Below are 23,549 nucleotides of genomic sequence, written 5' to 3'. Positions count from 1 at the left end.
GATAATTAATTCCCTATCTATCCCACACCTTCCTCATATCTCAACCCTAGTTCTTGGATTAAAGATCTTGACCTTTTCACCCCTAATTAATTAATTAATTAATTAATTAATCTGTTACCAGTTTCTCAATCATTTTATGGTTGATCTACTAATTAAATGATTAGTGATCATTACTACGTGATTAATTAAACCACAATCCACATCTCACTAATCTGTTTTTCAAGTGCTCCCAAGGGCTACATATATACTAATTAACCAAGTCTTCTCTTAGTTGTACATAAAGATATTAACAGCTTGTCTTTTTATTATTTAAAACATTTTATTTTATTATATTATAGTATATGTTTAATTTAATTTGGATTATTTAATCACTCCTAAGAGTATAAATATTTGAGCATGTTCATTCCAACATCTCCAAGCTTCCCTTTTTACAGTTAAAAATTAATTAATTAAAAAAAAAAAATGGAAGCTTCTGTGGGAACGATTTCCGAAGGCGAATGGAACTCTACGTTCATCGGGATGTGTTCCGACGAAGCGGATTTCATGGCACAACTGCTCGGTAGCTGTTCGACTCCGAACGAATCGAGTACGGGCTTTGCATGGCCCATTTACGAATCCAATACGGGCTTTGCAGGTGATGGTTCCATGTATTCTCCGGAAGAAACTAATAATAACAATAACAATAACAATAATAATAATACTGCTAGCATGTATAGTTCCTCTTGGAGTGCTACTAGCAATAATAGCCAGGAGTGCTACTATCCTGGCAGTAGTGTTTCTCATCAATTTTTCGGGAATAGTAATAATAATTTGGTGGCGATGGATCATATTTACTGCCCGAACAACGGTAATGCGATGGAAGGGTATCATGAATTCATGAATCCTGACGTCGGCGGCGATGCTATGGAGTACTCCGATGAGAAACCGATGGAGCAGAAATTGCTAATGCCAGAGCAGCCGTTGAAGGCTTGTGAGATATCCAAGAAACGAACTCGCATCAATGGAGAAGTAAGTAATTACCAAATTATTATTTATTTATCCTTTTGGAATAAACCCCCTTTTTTATAATTATTTGTCTTTTTACAATTCTAATGCTGTTTTTATCGTATTTTTCACAATTTTTGTTGATGTTAACACAACTCTTAATTAGTCGAATTAAATTGACGGTAATTAATAGTAAGAGGGATATATATTGCAGTCGCTTTACGTGTGCACTAGACCGAAACGATGAATAAAACCCTTTTTTCAGTTCTTTATTAGGAATTTTATTGCATTGCATAACAATTTACGTTCAACACTAAATATTTGGCCAGCACCAGACGTATTTCACCTAGTGTAGTATATGTATTAAATTGTGATTCATAATAACAAGGATAATTCTTCAAGTTTCTTATTACTATTATCTCTTTTTTATACAAACATAGGTTCAAAGAAGCAAGAGAAGCATGAAGACGAAGAATTGTAGAAAGTTTGATGATGACGAAGAAGATAACAATAACAATAACAATAACAAAAGCAATGCAGTGCTTAACAGGCAGAGCTCAAGTGTGGGTTGTTCGGAAGATAATTCGATTGTTTCACATGAAATGAAAGGAGTTGCTTCGGGCTTATGCTCGAAGGGAAGCGGGCCCGCGTCTCTCAGCGTAAGCGAAAAGACGCGGGCCGGCAGGGGTTCAGCTACCGATCCCCAGAGCCTCTATGCTAGGGTAATTTTCTTCAGAGAATTGAATAATAGCGAATTTTCTATTGCAAATTCTATATATTTCATTGCATAAGTGGAACTGTATTCGTAAATTCCTCGTTTGGCAGGACATATATGTCATGATTAACTAAATAATTGGACTTTATTCGAACTTTGGTCAAATTAGTAACTTTTTTTGAGCCAAGTATCTTATATTGGCTAATCTCATCTTAGTTACCAAACGAGGCCAAAGTATAATCGGGTATAGTAGAATTTTATACGATAGAAACTTGTATTTGGTGATTAGATTTTCGATTCATTTATATGTAATTGACGATAATTTTTGTTTTGGTAAATCTTATAGAAAAGAAGAGAAAGAATAAATGAGAGATTGAGAGTGTTGCAAAACCTAGTCCCTAATGGAACTAAGGTTGATATCAGCACAATGCTTGAAGAGGCTGTTGAGTATGTCAAGTTCTTGCAGCTTCAGATTAAGGTAAGAAATTAAAATGTTTCTTGAATTACAAATAATATTTATTACAATTTTGAATTTTTATTTAGTTATTAATATTATTAGAAATAATATTTTGAAATAGTTATTAATATAGATTTATTTATTTTGGATGCAGCTTTTGAGCTCAGATGAGATGTGGATGTATTCTCCTATAGCATACAATGGAATGGACTTAGGACTTGATTTAAAGATTTCCACACAAAAATAATACAATATTTGGATGCCATTTTTTGTATTTTATTTTTTTTTTGTTTTAATTATTATTCGGAAACGTAACTAAAGCGGCGACGTATTCGATCTCTTTGATGAGGACTAAAAAAAAGTATTCATTTTCCACTAATTAAATCACACAAGCTTCTCTCATTGGCTGTTGTATGAAACTCGTGAATATTGTGTGCCTTTTTTTTTTTTTTTTTTTGGTATTTTTGTTATTCTTTTTTCACTAATTAAATGTGGTTTTGTTTTTTATTTACCTTTTCATATCTGGAAAATTAGGCAGAAATTTAGGAATTAGGAATTTTAATTGTACAAAAAAAGGGAGTAATAAATAAATCAAAAAGAATAAATAAAGATGATTACTATTTATTTTTAATAATTAAGAATTAAAAAAAATTAAAAGAAAATAGGGAGAATTATAAAAATAAAATCACGCTAGAAAGAGGGGTCGAACCTCTGACCTTGTGGTTAACAGCCACACGCTCTAACCAACTGAGCTATTCCAGCTTTTTGATTTAAAATGTTAAATCATTACATAGTTATATATTTAATCATATATGATCTTTATTTTACTTGAAATGCATTCAAACTTCTTTAAATGTTCATGTAGCATTTTTTTTCATGAAATATAATTTTTCTAAACTATTAGAAATTTATTTAGTTTTATCATAATTTATGACTTGATTTTTGTATTTGGAATATTACGTAAAATTATTTTATATTATGGACTACATCCATGAAATTTACATATTAGTGTTATAAGCTCGATTTGAACCCAATTTAAATATGACGTCTGAAATGATATATGAGCTATGTTTGAGTCTACATTTATAAATCTTTATGGTATATGAGTTCGAGTTTCTAATTTAATTTGTAAACTTGATGGTATATGAGTTGAACCTATCTATATTATAAACGAAAAAACGAAACTGCTCAATATTTATAAGGGGTATTATGTCATTTTACACTTGAGTGTACAATTAATTGTCACAACATTATAAGTGAAATGATGAAATAAATCAAAACAAAAAGGTAGATAATGGAGGACTAAATAAATCAAATAGTATAAATATTTAATAAAATATGATTATTAGTATTTAATTTAAACTATTAAGAATGGAGTGCATAGAAAACATAAACCATGGTTTTTAAATAGAAAATAAAAAAATGTAGAAAAATATAATTGAATTATTGGAGGATAAATAAGGCAAAAATGAAAAAGGTAGTAAAAGAAATTGGATTATTGGAGGAATAAATAAGGCAAAAATGAAAAAAAAGGTAGTAAAACAAATTTAAAAGGCAGAAAAAAAAATTAAAATTCCGCTAGAAAGAGGGGTCGAACCTCTGACCTTGTGGTTAACAGCCACACGCTCTAACCAACTGAGCTATTCCAGCTTGTTGAGATATTTATTCTAATAGTTAATATGTTGATAATATATTCTTGTCTACTTAATAATATATTCTTGTCTACTTAGGTTTTCATTAGTCAATTTTTGATTTACAAAATAACTAAAAACGATAGAAAAGACATGCAAATTTTTATGCTTCTCTTCCGTAAATTACTAGATAGACACTTTCGATATTATAATAATGGGTAAAATACAAAACCACCCCTAAATTTAGGCTAAACTACAAAATACCCTCACTTATTCGTAATTACCAAAATCCCCATGATCTTTTTTTCAGTCTTACACCGAACCCCTAAAGGTGTGATTGTTTACGTAATCTTTTTTATTCTAGGAAATACTCCCTGAAAAAATGCCGATGTAACCCTGTCGACTGATTGAATGTAGCCATGCATATTATCTTAAAAATTGCCTATATATGCTACGATGATTCAGATTAGCAATCGAGGAAGTTTACTGACATCACAATGTGATGTTGAAGAAAAAGATAGTATTGTAGAAGGTATATCAATACCACCTACATTTAAGAGGCTACTCCTAGGGTTAGAATCGGTACTTTTTGGGGAATATTTTCTAAAAACAAAAATATCACATGAAAAATCACACTGTGAAGGGTTCGGTGTAAGACGAAAACAAACTTCGGGCGAATTTTGATAATTACGGGTAGGTAGGGGTATTTTTCATAATTTAGCCTAACTTCAGTGACATTTTCGTAGTTTACCCTATAATAATATACCTCAAACGAAATATTACTTGACGTATTTGAAAATGAAAAGAACAATACACAAATATTCCATTTCTCTCTCACAACACATAAATTTGCTGAAAGGCTTCATTTAATCAATGCTTTAATTTAATATTCCATTTAATAAATTTCATCATTGAGAGTAAGCCATAGTTTCTGCTGCTTCATCCTCCGCATTAATCATCGTAATTAGGCCGAAGTCCCTCACCTGATTACGCACAAATATATCATACGCAATTTTATTTCGTTTTAATCGATCCGATAAACTCGGTGGAATTTTTTTAATAACTTAACATGAAACTGGTTTAAGAGAAAGAAAATGCGGATTAACGAACCTTTTAGCAAACGTTGCTTGTTCAATATTTGCGTCTTGGCTTTCCCGAAAGCCGGTTTTTTTGGCCTCAGAGTACTCTACATTACGAGAAATAATAATTAATAAATAAATAAATAAATAAAGGTGAAACTTGAAAAAACTTACTCCAAAGTCATCTTCACAATCTCTCTGTTTGAATTCCGGCACAAAAATATTCACAGTAACCTAAATATGCGAATATAATCAGAAAAAAACCCGTTTCAGCCGATACTCAAAAAAAACAAAAAAATCAAGAAAATAAAACAAAAAATAACTAGACCTCTTCTCGTTCAGAAATGTATAGCTTATCCCCCGACATTTGTTTATTTGGTGTGAAGTTGAAGACATCATGTAGAAATTCATTTTCCTATTACAAAAAAAAAAAACACATAAATAAATGTCTTAAAATATTATCGAGGCAGTAGTATTTATTACAACAACACTAAGAAGGAAGAAGAAGATATCCGACCAGCATGTGTGGGACAAATCCACGTCCTAGATAACGCTTGATAAAATCAACCTATAAATTCAAAACAGAATTATTTGAGTAGTTAAGTATAGGAGAGACTCGTCGAATAACATAGTACCATGTCAAAAAAAAAAAAAGGGCAAATTACGGTCACTCCCCTGAGGTATGCTCAAATTACGAGAAAAAAACCCCTCATATTTGGGTAATTACAAATACTCCCTTCAACTATGTATTGTCTTACACGTCCACACTTACGGTGTCAAATTTACCTACTAAGGAGGGGTTTTTTCGTAAGACAATACATGGTTGAAGGGGTGGTTGTAATTATCCAAACATGAGGGTTTTTTTTGTAATTTGGGCTTAACTCGGTGGTGGCCGTAATTTGCCCAAAAAAATACGTACCTGTAATAATTGGGACAGCGAATTTAACTGCAAGCTGTGTTTGCCGATCTTCAAAACATTTTCGTCGAAGCAACCATCCTAAAAAGATTAAGATGTAACGCCAAATATATATATATATATATATATATATATATATATATATATATATATATATATATATATATATATATATATATATATATATATATATATATATATATATATATATATATATATATATATATATATATATATATATATATATATATATATATTAGAACCTTGATAAATTAATAACCTCGATTAAATAATAGTTTCTCCCAGTCCCGACTCGGTGAAAACGTGTTAAATTATTAACTCGATAAATTTAATAATTCACTAAATTAATAGAATTTCCCTAGTTCCGACTGTATTAATTTATAGAGGTTTAATTGTATATGTATGTATTATGTATGTATACCTCTAAAACTTTCAAAATATTATGGGAAAAGTTGCTCCATCCATTCACGGCTTTAGTGGCGGCACTTTGAAGTGAAGTTTGTTGCAAAAGTTTCGTGGCGTGGTTGGATATTATTTCTCGTAGTTCTTGTACGGAGAAATCTTGATCCGTTGTGTTTTTCCCCTTATCATTCGAATTAATTTCGTCAATTTTAATATTGCTAGTGAATTTGTCGAGGCACCCCACTTCACATATCAACGCAATAGCTTCACCAGCTGCTAACGAGACAGATCGATCGTCCACTTCTAGTAGATTCAGAAAGCAAGAAATCGCCCTGATAAAAAAAAAATTATTCAGTTCTTCACAAAATTTAGTACGTCCGAAAACTTACGAAAAAACGTAATTTGAATAAATAAAATTAAGGGTAAATTCCACTTTCCCCCTTATACTTTGGTTCGGTATGACTTTACCCCCTTCTACTCTCGATTGCATCGATTTGCTCCCTGTACTTGAAAAATTGTCTCACTGTGGCCCTCGCCGTTAGTTTTCAGACCTTTGACCTTAACACCGTTTGATCTAAGTCTGAAAATTACAAAAAAACCACACCTCTCAGTTTAAATAATTATTAAAAAAATTAATAAAAATTAAAAATAAATTGTGGTTGGTGTCGTGGACTATGTTATCTCGTTGTCTTGAATTTTTTATTATTATTTTTTGTTTTTTTGTTTTTTTGTTTTTTTAATCTTTTTATAGTTTTTTAATAATTATTTAAACTGGGAGAGGTGGCGTTTTTGTAATTTCAGATTTTAGATCAAGCGGTGTTAAGGTCAATTGTCAGACAACTAGCAGCGAGGGCCACATTGAGACAATTTTTCAAGTACAGGGATGCAAATCGATGCAATCGAGAGTAGAAGGGGTAAAGTGATACCGAACCAAAGTACAAGGGGGAAAGTGGAATTTACCCTAAAATAAAATAAAAATATAATTACCCCTGCCAATGAGTATGGCTAAGGTTCCAACCGTCAACGGTGGTGAGAAGAAGCGACCAAGCAGAAACAGCAGCAGACAGAATAGACGACGAATATTTTTTCACTACAACCTAAGACGAAAACAACAACAACAACAAAAATTGTGGCTTAGCAAATAGAATCAAGAATCGATAAGTAATGTTGACCGTCTTTGACTACAACCGTGTATATATATAGATAGCAGTCACGCAATAATATTGGGATAGATAGATACACGTACATTTTCGCTCGAGCTCGAATGAATGAAATTCCATATTATCTTCATGGAAGCTTCGGTCTGCTCGGAGTCATTTGCACCGACAAAAGTCGCAATAGCTAGACAGTCAATCACCTAACGAAAAGAAGTAACATAAATGACAAGTAAAATACGAGCGGTTAAAACGTAAATATTACTGATTATCGTCATACATACAGATAACAATAACGATTCAGCCTTTGACTTAAGAGCTTGTGAGATTAAAGGGAGTGACTCGTTGTAAAGCTCACGAGCATTATCCCCACACCCTATTGTTATCGACAACAATCCTGCACGCAAAAAAAAAAAAAAATCGATAAAACGCAATATTTATAATCTCGTTGTATTTAAGAATGGAAAAAATTACCGAGGGCTCGAGAAGCCAAAACAATCTCGTTGGAAGAACCCTTCTTCAAAGAATTCAGAAATCGGTATAGTAAAGTCGCAAAACTACAAAAGAACATCGTATTAAGGTGCAGAAAAATACGTACAAGTTAAGATTAATCGTTCGACAATCTTCTTCTTTTTTTTTTTTGCACTAACTTTTTCTCGGCAAATTGAAGGCGATGGTTGGCTGTAAAGCCTTCGATAATCGAAGATAGTGCTCCCTCCCTTACCGAACCCCTATTAACAAAATGTACTTAGCCATCAAATGAAATTCGAAGTTTAGTGTATGATTTTGCAATCAAGAAGATCACCTTTTGGCGAATAAATCATCCAAAAATTTATCCATTCCGAGATTATATCCCAAATTGCATGCTATAATTCTGCTGCAGCTAAGACCTATAACAAGAACTATGTAATTATTGAAGTGGGAACAGCTTATATAGCCAATGAAATCAACAGAAATAAATTGAGCAAGAACACACACACAAACACACAGTGGAAGGTGTTCAGAAAAAAAAAATCCCAATTCAAAATTCAAGTAAAAAATAAACATTAGAATGAAGAAACGCTGCCATCAGAATAAGAAGGGGGATAAATTGTAATATTATTCAAGAAACCCAACCTTTTTTTTAAATACAAAACTCCAATCAATCTTGTCACGGCCGCAATTACAGCAAAAACCTAGCCCTAATCCTTAAAAAAAAGAAAAATTTGAACGATTGCAAATGTAAAATTCAGAGGTGTTCAATTGCCATAGCAGCAGCATGGGAAAACAACAAACACGCCTATGAATTTTTCACTCGGAAAGTCTGAACCGGAATTTGGAATAATCTATATAATTTTGGGCTGAAAGCTGTGTGTGTAAATATTAAAATTATAGGGTTATATTTGTAAATATGTTATATAAACATAGGGCAAATTACAGCCACCCCAGACGTACGGTCAAATTAAGAAAATCCCCTCCTGTTTGGGTAATTACAGCCAACCCCTCAACTATGTATTATCTTACGAAAATACCTCTCCAGCTGTAAATTTAGGAATGTTAAATCGGTAAAATCGAACCGAATTTTCGGTACGCCAACATTTCATACTGTTTATCGAACTGAATATACGATTTGCTTTGGTAAATAACTAAATTACATAAATTTTATGTAAAAATATTGAAAAGTAGGGATGGCTGTAATTACCCAAATAAGAGGGCTTTTTTTCGTAATTTGGCCATAGCTCAGGGGGTGGGCGTAAATTGCCCGATGAACATGTATAAGTTTTCGTGTTCAGACATATTTAAAATAAATTTTACAATCAACTAGCAATTTGCAATTGATCATTAAATCGTGTAAATAATTAGGGAAGTAACAAAAATATTTGAAAATTTGCTATTCAAACATGTTTCTATTTTTTTAGAAATTGCAAAATGGCCCATAAATTGTCCGACATGTGTCGTATCCAACACGAAACATATCCGGAACACGGAAACATTAAAAAGTTAAAATTTTCGTGCTACGTAGAGGAAAGTAATTCTGAGTTTGTAGTAATGTGAAATGTATGTATGGACATTATAAATACTATTTTCCATAATTAAATGTTCTCAACTTTACATTATTATATCAAGTTTGTAAAAGCGAATATGTTAGGTATCCGGATAACCCCTGAAGTCATATGTAACGGTTAAATTGCAAAACAACCCCTGATTGTATCGAAAATGCAGAAAAACCCCTCCTTGCATTAATATAGTCATTTTAGTCCTCAATATCTCTCAAAGCAGAGTCAATTACAAGAAAACTAAATTGTTTGGCACAATCAACTACAAAAGTTAACTCTGCACTTGTGAGAGGAAAAAAAAGGGGAGATAATATGGGCAAAAATCCTCACAACATAAAGCAGCAAACTAAACATTTACGAACCTAAAAGAGCTTCGATTTTCGAAATCTGATCTTCTTCATTCTTCGGTGTTGGACTCCTATTCGCCTCATGGTAAAGATCGTGCTTCCATTTCTCAACACGGGCCCCACTTGGACGATTATACCCTTGCCTGGCAGTGAATCTATCTCCCCCCTCTCTGTATCTATCGCCCGATGAAAAGTTACTCCTTGAAGAAACCCTCTGAGCCTTGTTCAACTCTCTCTCACCTGCAAACGATCTCTCGGGTTTGTCAGAATGTCGAGACGAATATACTCTCTCGTTTCTTCTTCTTCCACTTTCTGCAGGATGATCTTGATTAGGGTTTGTAGCTTTCTCTGCATCGGCCGGAGTTTTTTGCTCTCTAAAAGAAGGTCTTTTACGCATGAGAGGTTTTGGATTTGCTTTGATTTCTTCCCTGTCGTTTATTGCTCTGTCATTTTGCTCCTGCTTGGAATCTCTCCACCATCCACGTTCTTGAGAAAAAATAAAAAAATATATATATTTCAGACAATCAGTTCTTGATAAAGATTCATTTCCACCCCAAAGCAAGTACTTCCGAAATTGCTTTAATAAAAAAATCTTAGTTCCATCTCTTATGTCAAATAGCAGAAGAAAGTCGACTATCGAGAAGCTAGGCACTCTACTCTTATGAATAAAGAATAGAGGAGCTTTCAGACAAGTCCGGAAAATCATGAAACTAGAAGATATACAAAGCAGCGGGGGGGGGGGGGGGGGGGGGGGGGGGTGGTCAGGTCAATTATATTAGAGTAAATTACAACCACCCCTGAGGGATGGTCAAATTGCGAAAATCCCCCTCATGTTTGGGTAATTACAACCACCCCTCAACTATAAATCTCCTTACACGTCCATTTTTGCGGTTTCAAATTTAGTGGAATCTTCGAGATTATATGGAATATTATCACTTTTGTACCCGTTTTAACCCATTCGAACTCTACATTTTGAAGCAAGATGATCATAAGATGTGTTTTTTGGCTTGTATATATCAAATTGTGGTGCATCAGAAACTGTATTTTTCCACAAAACGAGTACAAACTAGAGCACATTCCACGAAATCTAGATGATTATGTTGAATTCGACACCATAGGGGTGGAGGTGCAAGAAAAAATCATAGTTGAGGGGTAGATGTAATTATCCAAACAAGAGTGGTTTTTTCGTAAATCGACCATACCTCAGGGGTGGTTGTAATTTAACCATTATATTATTTCGATTTACCAGTTTCCTAAATAATCTTGCTTTTTTCGAAATATCTGAACAGAAACGAGTTTGGGAAAATAGGCTCGTTGCGAAATGCAATTGAAGCATATAATATAACTAACTCATGCAACATTGAAATCCATAAGAGTAACAAATTACGTTTCAAAGAACCTCCGACGAACAAAAACGAAAAAAAACAAGAAAATAAACAGAGCAATAACAATAGCTAAAAGCTCACCATTGTCGGTTCTGCGACTGAAGCTTCTGCCATTCTGCCCGACACTACCTCGATCATCGTGCTGCTATAAATACATGCACAGGCAGCCCTAACACTGTTATATATCAGGGGCTGATATTTCCACAATTACCCCCGTAATCATTTTCTTTTTTTCGTCTATAATAAACGGACGAGAGAATACAATTTCACAACACTCCAACGACAACGATTAGTCGATTTTTACTATCGAATCGAAAACAGAATGATAATTAAGACAGCTCAAATATACGTAAATCATTAGTTTCTACAAGATTGTGTATACTGAAAAAAAAAATTCGATGACATATGATCGATTTTCACACTATACAATCACTCAGGGGTATATGAAGTAATTTTGCAAATGAGCAGAATCAGTACCTGAGAGTATTTTTTGGTACTTAACGAATCTTTACTCACTGTTCCAGATTCAACCTTTGAATCGAGAGTACGGTGCTGCTTGAAATCCCGCTCCGATCGGTCTTTTTCCGGCCCGGTTTCCGGTTTACCACCCCTCGATTTTTTAGGGCTTGCAACATATACAAAAAAAAAAAAAAAAAATTAAGAATAATTAGGAACAATTGGATGATTATTCTTCCAATCTGACAACAGAAAACACAAAATCGTCGCAAAAATTAGAAAATCACGCAAAATTCGAGGTTTTTTTTTTTAAATTACCTGGATTCACGGTCGAAGCCGGAACGGCGACGTTTTGATTCAGAGCTACGATCTTCCCGACGTGACATTTTGGATTAAGGAAACTACTCGGCGGCGCCACCACTTTTGTCGGTAGGCAGCGGCGGTGGTGAAAATGTTGCAGTGAAATGAACCCCTAAGCCAATCCCAGTGAGGAACAGATTTAACGCACGGTTTCCAGATTCTATTTTGGTGAATGTCGTTTGACCCCCATAAATATATGTTTATTGTCACTTTGCTCCCTCAACTTATGGAATTATATAGTTTTGCCCCACCTGAATGAATTATTGTTATTTGTTTACCCTTCTTTTCAATGTATTTTGAAGGACAAAATTGAATTTTTAATATTAAAAGTGAGTGAGTCTTGGCATCTCGGAAAAATATTGTGGACAAGGCTGGCACGGTTGATTCTCGACAGTGTAGGCAGACCGATGCAGACAAGGTTGGCGGTGTGTGCGGGCAAAACTGACATTGTTCACGCAAGGCATACTGTCTAGCAAGTGGTTGGGCTGTGTGGACCGCTTGGTGTGTGCGCACACCCCGATTGGGCAGGCGCCCAAAAACCGACTTCCTAGGCAGTTTGGAGAGCAGGTGCGAAGAGGTTGAGGACTAGAAAGCATGAAAACTGCCCCTTGTAGCTTGTAATTGTTAGTCAAGTATAAGTTATGGTTGCCGCCAAGTGTCCCTAGGTAGTTTAATGCGTAAACTGTCAGCTTCCTTGTATTTACATGGCTATGAGTTCACAAATCCAACTCATCTAGACATAGAAAGTTCAGATTGCATTGTTGAGCATCTGAGGTCGAATTTTGTGAGTGTACTTTGGTTTTTATTTGTATATTTGCGAGAGATAATATAAAGGTTGGGCATTGCCCACAAACATGCTTGTGTGTGTGTTTGTTTTTCGATGCATACTAGTTGATTCTTTCGCAGGGCCGGTCCGGCGTATTCAGGGGCCCGGGGCGAGAATATAATTGTTCGGTAGTTTTGCGGCAACATTCGGATTTTTTTTTCAGCATCTTAAGCTTAATGAAATAATATAAATAAATTATTTATAACAGAAACCTGATAAATAGAAGTCTGAAAATATACCTGTCTAGATAAAAAACTTTTGTGTAAAGCAAATGTTAGAATAAAAAAAAAATATTAAACTTCAAATCTGTTTTTAAAATAAATTTATAAAAAAGAAAAAAGAATAAAAGAATAAAAGAGAAAAAAAATTTAAAAATAGAAGAATAATTTTTTTTAAAACAATAAAACAATTTTTACACATAAAAATATATAATATATATATCAAAATATGAAACTTTTGGGCCCCTATGACATTGGGCCCTGGGCGTGGGCCCTGCTCGCACCACCCCAGGGCCGGCCCTGTTCTTTCGTTTACTTGTTTGATCAAAGTTCTTGTGAGTTTGTGGGAAGAGAATCGAGAGAAAGGCTGACTGATTTTGCATGTAAACATAACCAAGCCGTACATAGGCAAAAATTCTTGTGCAAACAAATACCTGTAAAACTTAGCACGATTACATTGGCATTAGTTAGGAATTGCACAAGTGCAGGATTTTGGAAATATGGATTGATGATAAGATTAATTGAATTGATTAGAATTACATTGTTTACTTTATATAATGTCACTGTTGAGATGCAAACCAAGTCTCGCATCGATTTAATATGGGAATGGTCATTGGTTTATAAAGTGAGGATAAAAACTTTATTGGCATGAGGCTTTTCGGAAAGCCCAATAATATCATACCGGTGAAGTTTGTGCTATCTCGTGGGCACAGCAACAACAACAACACGTAATTATGTTGTAATTTTTGTAATGTATACAATCTTTGGAATTGGGAAAAATATTTCATAGTATTTTTGTAATAATAAAGAGTTGAATTTTTACTAAATAGCATATCGAAGAATTTGAATAACATATTGTAAACCACAAATTTTCGAGTCTGCAAAATATAATAAAAATACGAGACATGAAAATAGGGAACAAATAGTTTATAATCAAACGAAAGCGGAATACAATCTCCGTGAATTCCCCTGATTCTTCTCTCATGTTCTAGATTTGATTCAAGGGTTTAAAAGCTTGTTCTTGAATCGAATTAACATAAACACCTCGAATTCAAATATGTTATGAATTCGAGGCGTAGGCTCGAGACTTGAGCTTGAGAGCTCGATATGTATCTATGTGAGTCTGATTTTTACATGCATAGAATGCCTTCTTTTATAGACGCAAGTTAGGGTTTCTTAGCACAAGCTAGAGTTTCATGATTTGCAGCATGGGCCGGACATTTTAAAACCCAAATATATTATGGACTTTAATTCGAGACCTAATTAATAACCAAAATAAATTGATTATATATTAATAAGTAATTTATCTCAAAATTTCTATGTTTACACATATTAATCAAATATGATTTCTTTTTTCTTTTTAATATACAGTCAAATAAGCAAGTCAAATGCATAATTTTGAATAAAATATTTGATAAATTTCATTTCTGATAGATATAGTGATTATATATCAAGACAATCATATTGAATATATTTATTATTTTTAAATATTATTACAATCTTATTTTGTAAATAGAGTGCAAGTCAATGATCAAAAGTGGAAAAAAAATTAATTTTACAATCAAATTCTTTCATATCATCTCTATAAATATAACACAATGAATGGCATTGACATGCATCCTACATTATTGAAAACAAAAACAATGACTAAGATCTTAAATTCTTGTCTCATCGTGTTTTCGATTCTATGCCTCGTCATCGGTACTAGTTCATCTTCATCATTTTGTTTTATAATTCCAAATAATAATTATAAGTTTATTTCAATAAATTGAATTGAATTAATTTGGTGATACATATATACAGGTTCTCACGTTTATGCAGTACCTTATGATTACTCATACACAAAAGAGGCAAGTCCCAAAATTAATATAACCAATCTTTTTAATTTCCTATGCATGCATGGTTTTTTTTTTTTAATATTTTTAATTAATTTTCTTGTATTTATATATTTTCAGTGTTTAGCAAAACCTTTAAAGCCTCAATACGAGGGAGGAGTGATTGTGAATCCCGAACTAAACGAAGGATTGAAAGGATGGACAAAATTCGAAGATTCAACGGTGGAGCACAGAGAATCCGACGATGGCAACAAGTACATTGTTGCTTCCGCAAGAAAACAACCGTTCCATAGTTTCTCGCAGAAGTTTAACTTAGAGAAAGAAAAACTCTACACTTTCTCCGGTACGTACGTATATATTTATATATATAAATTATTCAATAAATATACAAAATTCATAATTTATTTTTTGCAAAATTTATGTAGCTTGGCTGCAAGTAAGCAATGAAGATGCATACATAGCAGCAATTTTCAAGACAAATACAAGCAATGTATATGCTGGCTGGATTACTGCCCATAAGGGTTGTTGGTCAATGGTCAAAGGTGGACTAGTGGTCAATGTTTCTGGCCCGGCTGAACTCTATTTTGAGGTTTGATATTTTTTTTTCTTTTAATTTCTAAGAAAAAATACATTTAATACCAAAAATATATATTAGAGTCGATTTCTTACCAAAAATGATGCAAATTAGATTATGATTATTGTTAGGGATATAAATTAGTAGAAAAAAAAATCACATTTAATACCGAATTTTAATAGTTCCAAGGGCAAATTACAGCCACTCTATGAAGTATGCTCAAATTACGAAAAAACCCCTCATGTATAGGTAATTACAACCATCTCCTTCAACTATGTATTGTCTTACACGTCTATCCTATGGTGTCAAATTCACCTACTGAATAAGAGGTTTTATCGTAAGACAATACATAATTGAGGGGGTGATTGTAACTATCCAATCATAAAGAGTTTTTTCGTAATTTGAACTTACCAACAGAGGAGTGGCCATAATTCGCCCGAATTTCAATATCAAATCCAATGTAAGGAACAAATATCTTACTAACTCACTAATTTATTACTCCACTAATAGAGAATTAATACAAATTTAAAATAATTTGCAGAGCAACAATACAAATGTTGATATTTGGGCAGACAGCATTTCGTTGCAGCCATTTACTCAACAAGAGTGGAAATCCCACCAAGATCAAAGCATTGAGAAGGTGATATTCATTTCTAACAATTATTTTTATTATTTTTTTCACAAATTTTTATTTCTTTAAATTTAATTTTTTGTTTTATTATTCCAACATTGTATATGCAGTTCCGCAAATCAAAGGTGAAATTCCAGGCGGTGGATCAGCACGGCCAGCCCATACCAAACGCCACCGTTTCAATCAAACAGAACAATGCCAATTTCCCCTTCGGCACCGCCATCAACAAAAACATCATCGGAAACTCTGCATACCAAAACTGGTTCTTCTCCAGATTCAAATACACCGTTTTCGAAAACGAACTCAAATGGTAAATAAAATTCATAAGAAATTATTGCAATTAATTACCACCCCTGTATTATATCGAAATTGCTAAAAGAACCACCCCATATTATTTTATTACCAAAACCCCCCTTATGATTCAATTTTGTTTTTAGCACATGAGGTACGGTACTAGTTGCTATATAACAATATGATTATATCACAGGGTGTCGACCGAATACAACAGAGGCTCCGTCGACTACTCCGTTCCCGATGCGATGATCGCACTAGCGAAATCGCACGGAGTCACTATGCGCGGCCACAATGTACTATGGGATGAACCACAATACCAGCCATATTGGGTGCCGGGACTTTCGGCGAACGACTTGGCTGCAGCCGCGCAGCAGAGGCTGATCTCGGTGATGACCAAATACAAGGGGCGGTTCATTCACTGGGACGTAGTGAACGAGAATCTGCACTGGAACTTCTTCGAGAGCAGGCTCGGCCCAAACATTTCCACCGTTTATTACAAGTATGCTAACAAGATTGACGGAAGCAGGACGATTCCGTTTCTGAACGAGTTCAACACCATTGAGGAGAGCACCGACGGTGTCGCGTCGCCGTCGAGGTATTTGCAGAAGATTGATGAGATGAGGCGGGGAAGGTATGGTGGTCCTTTGGGTATTGGCGCGCAGGGGCATTTTGGTAATTTGAATTTGCCGTACACGAGATCCGCCCTTGATATGCTTGCTTCTGCTAAACTGCCTCTTTGGGTGACTGAGTTGGACGTTAAACCCGGGCCCAACCAGGTAAAATTTAAATTCTATAAATTATTTTTCTTATAAATACTCCCTCTGTTCCATAATATCTGTCTTTTTTGAGAAGTTCTTTTGTGTCATAATATCTGTCACCTTACAATTCCAATGCTACATTAATTGCTTATTTTTCAATTTTACCCTTATTAAACTCTATAGCACATTTCCTGCATTAATTAATAAACAAGGGTATTTTGGTCCATCAATACCTATTTTCTTAAAATCAAGACATATTTATTGAGATTCTTAAGATTTGTGCCAAGGTGAAAAACGACACCTATTTGGGAACGGAGGGAGTATTAGTTATATCTAATAATTAATAAAGTTAATTTTCTAATAAATATGTTGCATGTGTTATATTTGGGCAGGCAAATTTTTTGAACCAGGCACTAAGGGAGATTCACTCGCATTACGCAGTACAAGGCATTATGATGTGGACGGCGTGGAGCCCACAGGGTTGTTACACCATGTGTTTAACGGACGGTAATTTCAGAAACTTAGATACCGGAAATGTCGTCGACGGTTTTAGAAACGAGTTGACTCATGCCGATGGCCTACGTGGCACCACCGATTCTAATGGCTTCTTCGAGGCTTCTCTTTTCCATGGTGAATATGAAGCTAAACTTATTAACGGAGACGCGGTTTCGAGTCCGCAAGAAATTAACGTTGTACCAAACGAGGAAACGGTAGTGGATGTTCATCGTTTGACGGTCAACGTGTAATATTATTAGCCGGAGATAGAAATTCCAAACGAAATAATAAAAAAAAAAATAGGGACATATAGAGAATAAAGAATAGTGTATTCTCTCAAAATTAGTATCTTTGTGATTTGAGAAAGTGTACTAAGCACAAATATTTGAATTTAAATTTAAGTTTCTATTTCTTCTTCTTCCTTGAAAATGAAAAATGGGTTGTGTATGGCATCTCTTTTCGGTGCGAGTTAATTGCACATAAGCCCTTGTGTAATTTTGAATTGCAGAAAAACCATTTGTATTAAAAAAATTAGCAAGAACCCCCTATGTTATATTTGACAAAGTGCACTTCCCCTTTTTTTGTTTTTTCCTCTAGACTTAGATGAAATGATAAAATTACCTGAATTCTAAATAAAACAAAATAAAAATATTCAACCCAAAAAAAAAGAATCCCAAAAAAAAAAAAAAAATTGAAAACCAAATCCCAAAAGAAAAAAGAAAAGGAAAAAAGAGAGAGGATAATACAATTCATCTTCCCCGTCAAACCAACACACCACCCACTCCCTCCCCTCACTCCTACCCCCAAACTCGAACCCAAACAACTTTCTATCAAATTCCTCAAATGGTGCATCCACCGCCGCACACGTCGGAGAGCTACCGTCTACCAGCAATTTAAAAGGTCCGCGGCGGCGATGGTGGTGGATATGGACGTTGTGAGGGAGGTGGTTATGGGGGCGGACGTGGTGGAGGCGGGTACGATGGTGACCGTGGCTCTCTTCCTGTGATGTTTTTCGGTGTGAAGATGGTTGCCGGCTGGAGTGACGTTTGTGGTTTGATTTGGGAAGATGGCATTTTTGGAAATGGGAAGGATTGAATTGCAAATTTTGAAAACTTTATTTTGGGGCATATAGAATTTTGGGGTGAATTTGTAATTTTGAAAATTTGTCTTTTCGGGTCAAAAATACACTCTCAGTCGCACAATCCATGCATGCAACACAAGATAAGCTGTTAGGGACTTTATTGCCTTTGATTAATTTTCATAGGGGGGTTTGCCAATTTTTTAACAAAAGTGTTTTTTCAGTAATTCGAGTTACACATGGGTGATTTTTGAAAAAAAAAAAAAAACCGTCCAAACTATGACAAATGGAACTCAAAACCAATCATAAATAAAGCCGAAATTCAAAACCAATCAAAGGAAGTTAAAATTATCGAATATATTGTTTTTTTAATATTAAGTAAAATAAGAACTCAAATGCATAATAATGAATGCAAATTTAATAAAGTTCACTTTTGATAAATATATATTCAATGCATATAAAATTTAGGGTAAATTTCACTTTCCACTATTTTACTTTAGTTTGGTATCACTTTATCCCCTTTTACTCTTGATTGCATCGATTTGCCCCCCTGCACTAGAAAGTTTGTCACAATGTAGCCCTCGTTGTTAGCTGTCAGACATTTGACCTTAACACCGTTTGATCTAAACTCTGAAATTACAAAAACACCACCTCTCTCAGTTTAAATAATTATTTAAAAAAAAAATAAAAAAATAATAAAATGTTTAATGCGACGAGAAAACATAGTTCACGACACCAACCAAAATTTATTTTTTAATTTTTTTAATAATTATTTAAACTGGGCGCGGTGGTTTTTTTGTAATTTTAAGACTTAGATCAACCGGTGTTAACGTCAAAGGTCTTAAAACTAAATGCGAGGGCCACATTGAGATAACCTTTCAAGTACACAGGGGCAAATCGATGCAATCGAGAGTAGAAAGGGGTAAAGTGATATCAAGTCAAAGTACAAGGGGAAAGTGAAATTACCCTAAAATTTATTACATAAGATGTGTTTTTTGCATGTATATATCCGATTGTGGTGCATCAAAAACTGTATTTTTAGAAAAAAAAAAGAGTACAAACTAGAGCACATTCCAGGGAATCTAGATGATTATGTTGAATTTGACAACATAAGGGTGGAGGTCTAAGTAGATTAATAGTTGCGAGGTAGATGTAATTATCCAAACAAAACGGAGTTTTTTGTAATCTGTCCATACCTCAGGGTGGTTGTAATTTACCCAAAAAAAATTTGGATTAATAAATGTAAGGTAGAGGAAACTACTCGGCGACGCCACCACTTTTGTCGGTAGGCAGCGGCGGTGGTGAAAATGTTGCGGTGAAATGAACCCCTAAGCAAATCCACTGACGGCATTTTTGGTTCGTATGATGGGATTGATTAAAAAATGAGGATTATGCAATATTGTACTGTTCACCACTATTTAGTAAGAGAATATTGTCATTTGGTTTGAAGGATTACTAATATTGGATAACTTAATTTTTTTGTTTGGTTTGAGTGATTGTGACTGATAATGAATGAATTTACAAAGTAACCCTTGGTCAAAATAAATGCACTTGACTTCCCATATATAAAGGAGAAAAAAAAACACAATTCGAAAATCCTTCTGATATGTATAATTAATACAAAAAAGGAAAAAAAAAAAAGTTCTGCAAAAAAGAGACCCAAATCATCCATACGGTGAACCCAAAATTGAAAAGAGACTCAAAATTATGATCAACAATAGATTGAACAATTCCAGAGGACGTGGTGACGGTTTCGGTCGAGGTGACGGATCGCTTTTAAAAGTGAAATTGAATAATTCCATACGTTTATCACTGCGGGCTGAAGAGTTATGTGCAAACCTCTTGGACACCACTAAATATGTGGCGTCGTTTTGTTGCCTGCCCAAATCAAAGTGTAAGTTACATTTTTTGTGTATTTTCGACAATCAATTATAATATCCGAGCATTTATTTTGGACGCTTTGTAAATCACAAACTACAATTCAATGAATTAAATTCACAACAAACAAACTTGCAATATAAAAACAAGATATTAACATATACATACAACTTCCTTCTCTGAGAAACAACCTCCTCAAAAATCAGTAGAACAAGTGGAGAAATCAAAAAAATACTCATATCCATGTGCCAGTTGATCTCTCATGTTTCTCTCTAAAAATTCTTTCTTTTGTGTTTCTTGTTCTCTTTAAAACATTTGACACAATATTGCATGATCCTCTTTCCCCTTCCAAAGGAGGAATATTTATATATACGTTTTAATTACTTAATTAATATTATTGTGTTTTTTTTTTCTTTTAAGTCTGATTAGTTTTTTTTTCTAAACTGCAATATTTTCCAATATAAATGTCACAGCCACATAATCATACAATTTGTACAAACATAAGTCTTATTTCGGCAAAAACGTAAAACATACATGGGCATTAGTGAGATTCGGACATATGTGAGATGTTTGTAGTTGGTATTTAAGATCTAGGTTTTTACTTCACCCGATTTTCCCAACTTTAAACTCATAAATTGCGAAAATATATCATCACCGACACAAAGACCACATTAATGTAAAGATTGAAGATTTACCTGGTAATAATCGGCGATTGATTAGAAGATAGCTTAGCTTTGGTAAGAACCCAACACCCAAATGTTGATGTTTCTGAAAATTTTCACCTACCCCAAATCTTAAATACGATTTCATGGACTCTCGGCTAGATTATAAGAATAGAATGTTTCGGTTCAATTGATTCCCAGAAATCTTGAACTCAAAAATCGCAGAACATTGCAATAAAAATGGGAATATGTAATTTAGAGTTATTCTTTTTTGTGTAATAAGAATGAGGATATGTTTGGGTTCTACATTTTATTTTCTTTTAATTAATGATTTAATTGAGGGCTATTTTTTATTTTCCCTTTGTGCAATAAAATTGGATTACACAATCCCACCTATACAGGTGGGATAAATTATCACCCATTTGCATGATTTGATACCGGGCCATTAATCCATACCGGGCTTGAATCCTATGAACCAAACGCTGGATTAGGGGTGACTAAATTGTCTATCACCCCTTATCCATCAAACCAAAAGGGCCCTGAGGAATAGATTTTAACGCACGGTTTCCAGATTATATTTTGGTGAATGTCGTTTGACCCCCCAAAAATATATGTTTATTGTCATTTTGCCCCCTTAACTTATGGAATTATATAGTTTTGCCCCTGAAAGAATTATGTTGTTAATTGTTACCCTTCCTTTCAATGTATTTTGAAGAAAAAAATTTGAATGTTTAATATTAAAAATGTAAAACTTTAATTGCATTTGAAAAATGTAAAAAAATAGTTCTAAAGTTTTTTTTTATTAGTTTGCTACTTATAACATATGTATTATCTTAGAATTTTAGCGAAATATTGATTTAGTATGTGACCCACAAGTCGGGACCGACAAAAAATATACTATTTAATCAAGGTTATAATAATCGAGAATTTCTGGTGGTTGCTGTTCTTACCTGTGAAGATAAGAATTTGGATTTTGTAAAGAGTGGACTCCAATCGGTCCCCTCTATCACGAGAACTAGCCCATCAATCGGAGAATTCGAAAATAGTCCTAGGATTGCAAGGTCTTACGAGGACTTTGTGCACTCAACTAGACGAAATCGACTGCTTTGCGCGACCATGTGGAGCCACTTTGAGAGCAACCCCTCCTCAACTAGGTATTGTCTTACACGTTCACCCTTACAGTGTCAGATTTACCAATTGAAGAAGAGGGTTTTTCGTAAGAAAAGACATAGGTGAAGAGGGTAGTTGTAATTTCTCGAACAAGAGGGGAGTTTTCGTAATTTAAGCTTACCTCTAGGGGTTGGCCGTAAGTTGTTCTATTTATTAGCGTTTTGAACTTTTGAGGTGCTTATTGCTAAAGGCCCCTTTAATACGACTTCAATCTTTTAATGTTAAATTTTCAATAACTTTTTTCAAAGATCAAATGCAACCTAATAATTACTGATAAAAAGAAAGGTAAATTCCACTTTCCCCTTGTATTTTTGTTCGATATCACTTTACCCTCTTCTACTCTTGATTGCATCAATTTGCCCCCTACACTTCAAAAATTGTCTCAATGTGGCCCTCACAATTAGTTGTCAGACATTTGACCTTAACACCGTTTGATCTAAACTCTGAAATTACAAAGACATAACCTCTCACAGTTTAAATAATTATTAAAAAAAACAAAATACAAAAAAATAATAGTAAAAAAATCAACACAACGAGAAAACAAAGTCCACGACGCCAGTCACAATTTAATTTGATTTTGTTTAATAATTATTTACTGGGAGTGAATTTTTTGTAACTTTCAGACATAGATCAAACAATATTAATGTCAAAAGTTTGAAAACTAACGGCGAGAACCTCAATGAGACAATTTTCAATTTCAAGTACATGGGACAATCGATGCAATCAAGAGTAGAAGGGGTAAAGTGATATCGAGCCAAAGTACAAGGGGGAAAGTGCAACCTAATAATTAACTGTCATAGAGGTAAGAATGAGGCTTTAAATCTGTGGCAGGACTAAAATCGTGATACCTATTGTATAGGGGTGGAAATTGTATAAGAGGTATTGTATATGAATCAAAATTTTAATTATCCTACGTGGCCTTTACCAGGTAAATTTCACTTTAGTCCTTTATATTTGCAGTCAAAATCAAATTAGTCCCATTCCCATAACATGTAATTATGTTGTAATATTTGTAATGTATACAATCTTTGAATTGGGAAAAATATTTCATAGGTTTTTGTAATAATAAGAGTTGAATTTTGACTAAATAGCATATCGAAGAATTTGAATAACATATTAAACAAATATGATTTTTTTAATGTACAGTAAAATAAGCAAGTCAAATGCATAATTTTGAATAAAAGATT

The 23,549-nt window shown here is 33.8% G+C and overlaps 4 protein-coding genes, 1 long non-coding RNA gene and 2 other non-coding genes across 7 annotated transcripts; 2 read left to right on the top strand and 5 right to left on the bottom strand.

Annotated features, from left to right (window-relative positions):
• Positions 1–457: 457 nt before the first annotated feature.
• Positions 458–2,449, top strand: LOC105956041 (transcription factor bHLH84). Its single transcript, XM_088813935.1, has 4 exons — positions 458–1,008; positions 1,425–1,706; positions 2,046–2,177; positions 2,311–2,449. Exons 1-4 carry the CDS (start codon positions 463–465, stop codon positions 2,401–2,403), a joined length of 1,053 nt encoding a protein of 350 aa, XP_088670061.1. The 5' UTR covers positions 458–462; the 3' UTR covers positions 2,404–2,449.
• Positions 2,450–2,844: 395 nt separating this feature from the next.
• On the bottom strand, positions 2,845–2,918 carry TRNAN-GUU (transfer RNA asparagine (anticodon GUU)). The gene has a single exon. It is a non-coding gene; the product is annotated as a tRNA-Asn (tRNA).
• Positions 2,919–3,732: 814 nt separating this feature from the next.
• Positions 3,733–3,806, bottom strand: TRNAN-GUU (transfer RNA asparagine (anticodon GUU)). Its single transcript has one exon. It is a non-coding gene; the product is annotated as a tRNA-Asn (tRNA).
• A 744-nt stretch (positions 3,807–4,550) lies between these two features.
• LOC105956064 (uncharacterized) lies at positions 4,551–8,760 on the bottom strand. Its single transcript, XM_088813792.1, has 14 exons — positions 8,476–8,760; positions 8,165–8,242; positions 8,010–8,090; positions 7,834–7,916; positions 7,644–7,756; positions 7,452–7,562; positions 7,193–7,302; positions 6,225–6,537; positions 5,786–5,863; positions 5,384–5,434; positions 5,195–5,281; positions 5,041–5,100; positions 4,898–4,973; positions 4,551–4,770 (listed from the first exon to the last, which is right to left on the bottom strand). The coding sequence occupies exons 2-14, from the start codon at positions 8,197–8,199 to the stop codon at positions 4,739–4,741; spliced, it is 1,230 nt and encodes a 409-aa protein (XP_088669918.1). The 5' UTR covers positions 8,200–8,242; positions 8,476–8,760; the 3' UTR covers positions 4,551–4,738.
• A 784-nt stretch (positions 8,761–9,544) lies between these two features.
• On the bottom strand, positions 9,545–12,104 carry LOC105956042 (cyclin-like protein). Its single transcript, XM_088813910.1, has 4 exons — positions 11,902–12,104; positions 11,605–11,752; positions 11,209–11,272; positions 9,545–10,228 (listed from the first exon to the last, which is right to left on the bottom strand). Exons 1-4 carry the CDS (start codon positions 11,967–11,969, stop codon positions 9,750–9,752), a joined length of 759 nt encoding a protein of 252 aa, XP_088670036.1. The 5' UTR covers positions 11,970–12,104; the 3' UTR covers positions 9,545–9,749.
• A 2,502-nt stretch (positions 12,105–14,606) lies between these two features.
• LOC105956043 (endo-1,4-beta-xylanase 5) lies at positions 14,607–17,985 on the top strand. Its single transcript, XM_088814171.1, has 8 exons — positions 14,607–14,688; positions 14,791–14,837; positions 14,943–15,165; positions 15,248–15,411; positions 15,938–16,036; positions 16,138–16,337; positions 16,515–17,097; positions 17,472–17,985. Exons 1-8 carry the CDS (start codon positions 14,631–14,633, stop codon positions 17,823–17,825), a joined length of 1,728 nt encoding a protein of 575 aa, XP_088670297.1. The 5' UTR covers positions 14,607–14,630; the 3' UTR covers positions 17,826–17,985.
• A 2,199-nt stretch (positions 17,986–20,184) lies between these two features.
• LOC105956077 (uncharacterized) lies at positions 20,185–21,506 on the bottom strand. The gene is made up of 2 exons (XR_001172640.2): positions 21,226–21,506; positions 20,185–20,530 (listed from the first exon to the last, which is right to left on the bottom strand). It is a non-coding gene; the product is annotated as an uncharacterized LOC105956077 (long non-coding RNA).
• Between the last annotated feature and the right edge of the window lie 2,043 nt (positions 21,507–23,549).

This window comes from Erythranthe guttata, chromosome 14 (assembly GCF_056151865.1).
Source record: "Erythranthe guttata isolate IM_541 chromosome 14, IM_541, whole genome shotgun sequence".
Classification (NCBI taxonomy): domain Eukaryota; kingdom Viridiplantae; phylum Streptophyta; class Magnoliopsida; order Lamiales; family Phrymaceae; genus Erythranthe; species Erythranthe guttata.
This window is presented reverse-complemented; position numbering and strand designations above follow the sequence as displayed.

Bases quoted from the DNA above. Each gene is read 5' to 3' on its own strand.
- LOC105956041 (XM_088813935.1), top strand. From the start codon at position 463: ATGGAAGCTTCTGTGGGAACGATTTCCGAAGGCGAATGGAACTCTACG. The intron at 1,009-1,424 runs GTAAGTAATTAC...ATACAAACATAG, and splicing joins GAACTCGCATCAATGGAGAA to GTTCAAAGAAGCAAGAGAAG. The intron at 2,178-2,310 runs GTAAGAAATTAA...TTTTGGATGCAG, and splicing joins TCTTGCAGCTTCAGATTAAG to CTTTTGAGCTCAGATGAGAT.
- LOC105956064 (XM_088813792.1), bottom strand. From the start codon at position 8,199: ATGGATAAATTTTTGGATGATTTATTCGCCAAAAG. The intron at 7,563-7,643 runs GTATGTATGACG...TCTTTTCGTTAG, and splicing joins CTGAATCGTTATTGTTATCT to GTGATTGACTGTCTAGCTAT. The intron at 4,771-4,897 runs GTTCGTTAATCC...GTGCGTAATCAG, and splicing joins CAAGCAACGTTTGCTAAAAG to GTGAGGGACTTCGGCCTAAT.
- LOC105956042 (XM_088813910.1), bottom strand. From the start codon at position 11,969: ATGTCACGTCGGGAAGATCGTAGCTCTGAATCAAAACGTCGCCGTTCC. The intron at 11,753-11,901 runs GTAATTTAAAAA...ATATGTTGCAAG, and splicing joins GGCTTCGACCGTGAATCCAG to CCCTAAAAAATCGAGGGGTG. The intron at 10,229-11,208 runs GTGAGCTTTTAG...TTTTTTCTCAAG, and splicing joins CAGTCGCAGAACCGACAATG to AACGTGGATGGTGGAGAGAT.
- LOC105956043 (XM_088814171.1), top strand. From the start codon at position 14,631: ATGACTAAGATCTTAAATTCTTGTCTCATCGTGTTTTCGATTCTATGC. The intron at 14,689-14,790 runs GTACTAGTTCAT...ACATATATACAG, and splicing joins GATTCTATGCCTCGTCATCG to GTTCTCACGTTTATGCAGTA. The intron at 17,098-17,471 runs GTAAAATTTAAA...ATATTTGGGCAG, and splicing joins TTAAACCCGGGCCCAACCAG to GCAAATTTTTTGAACCAGGC.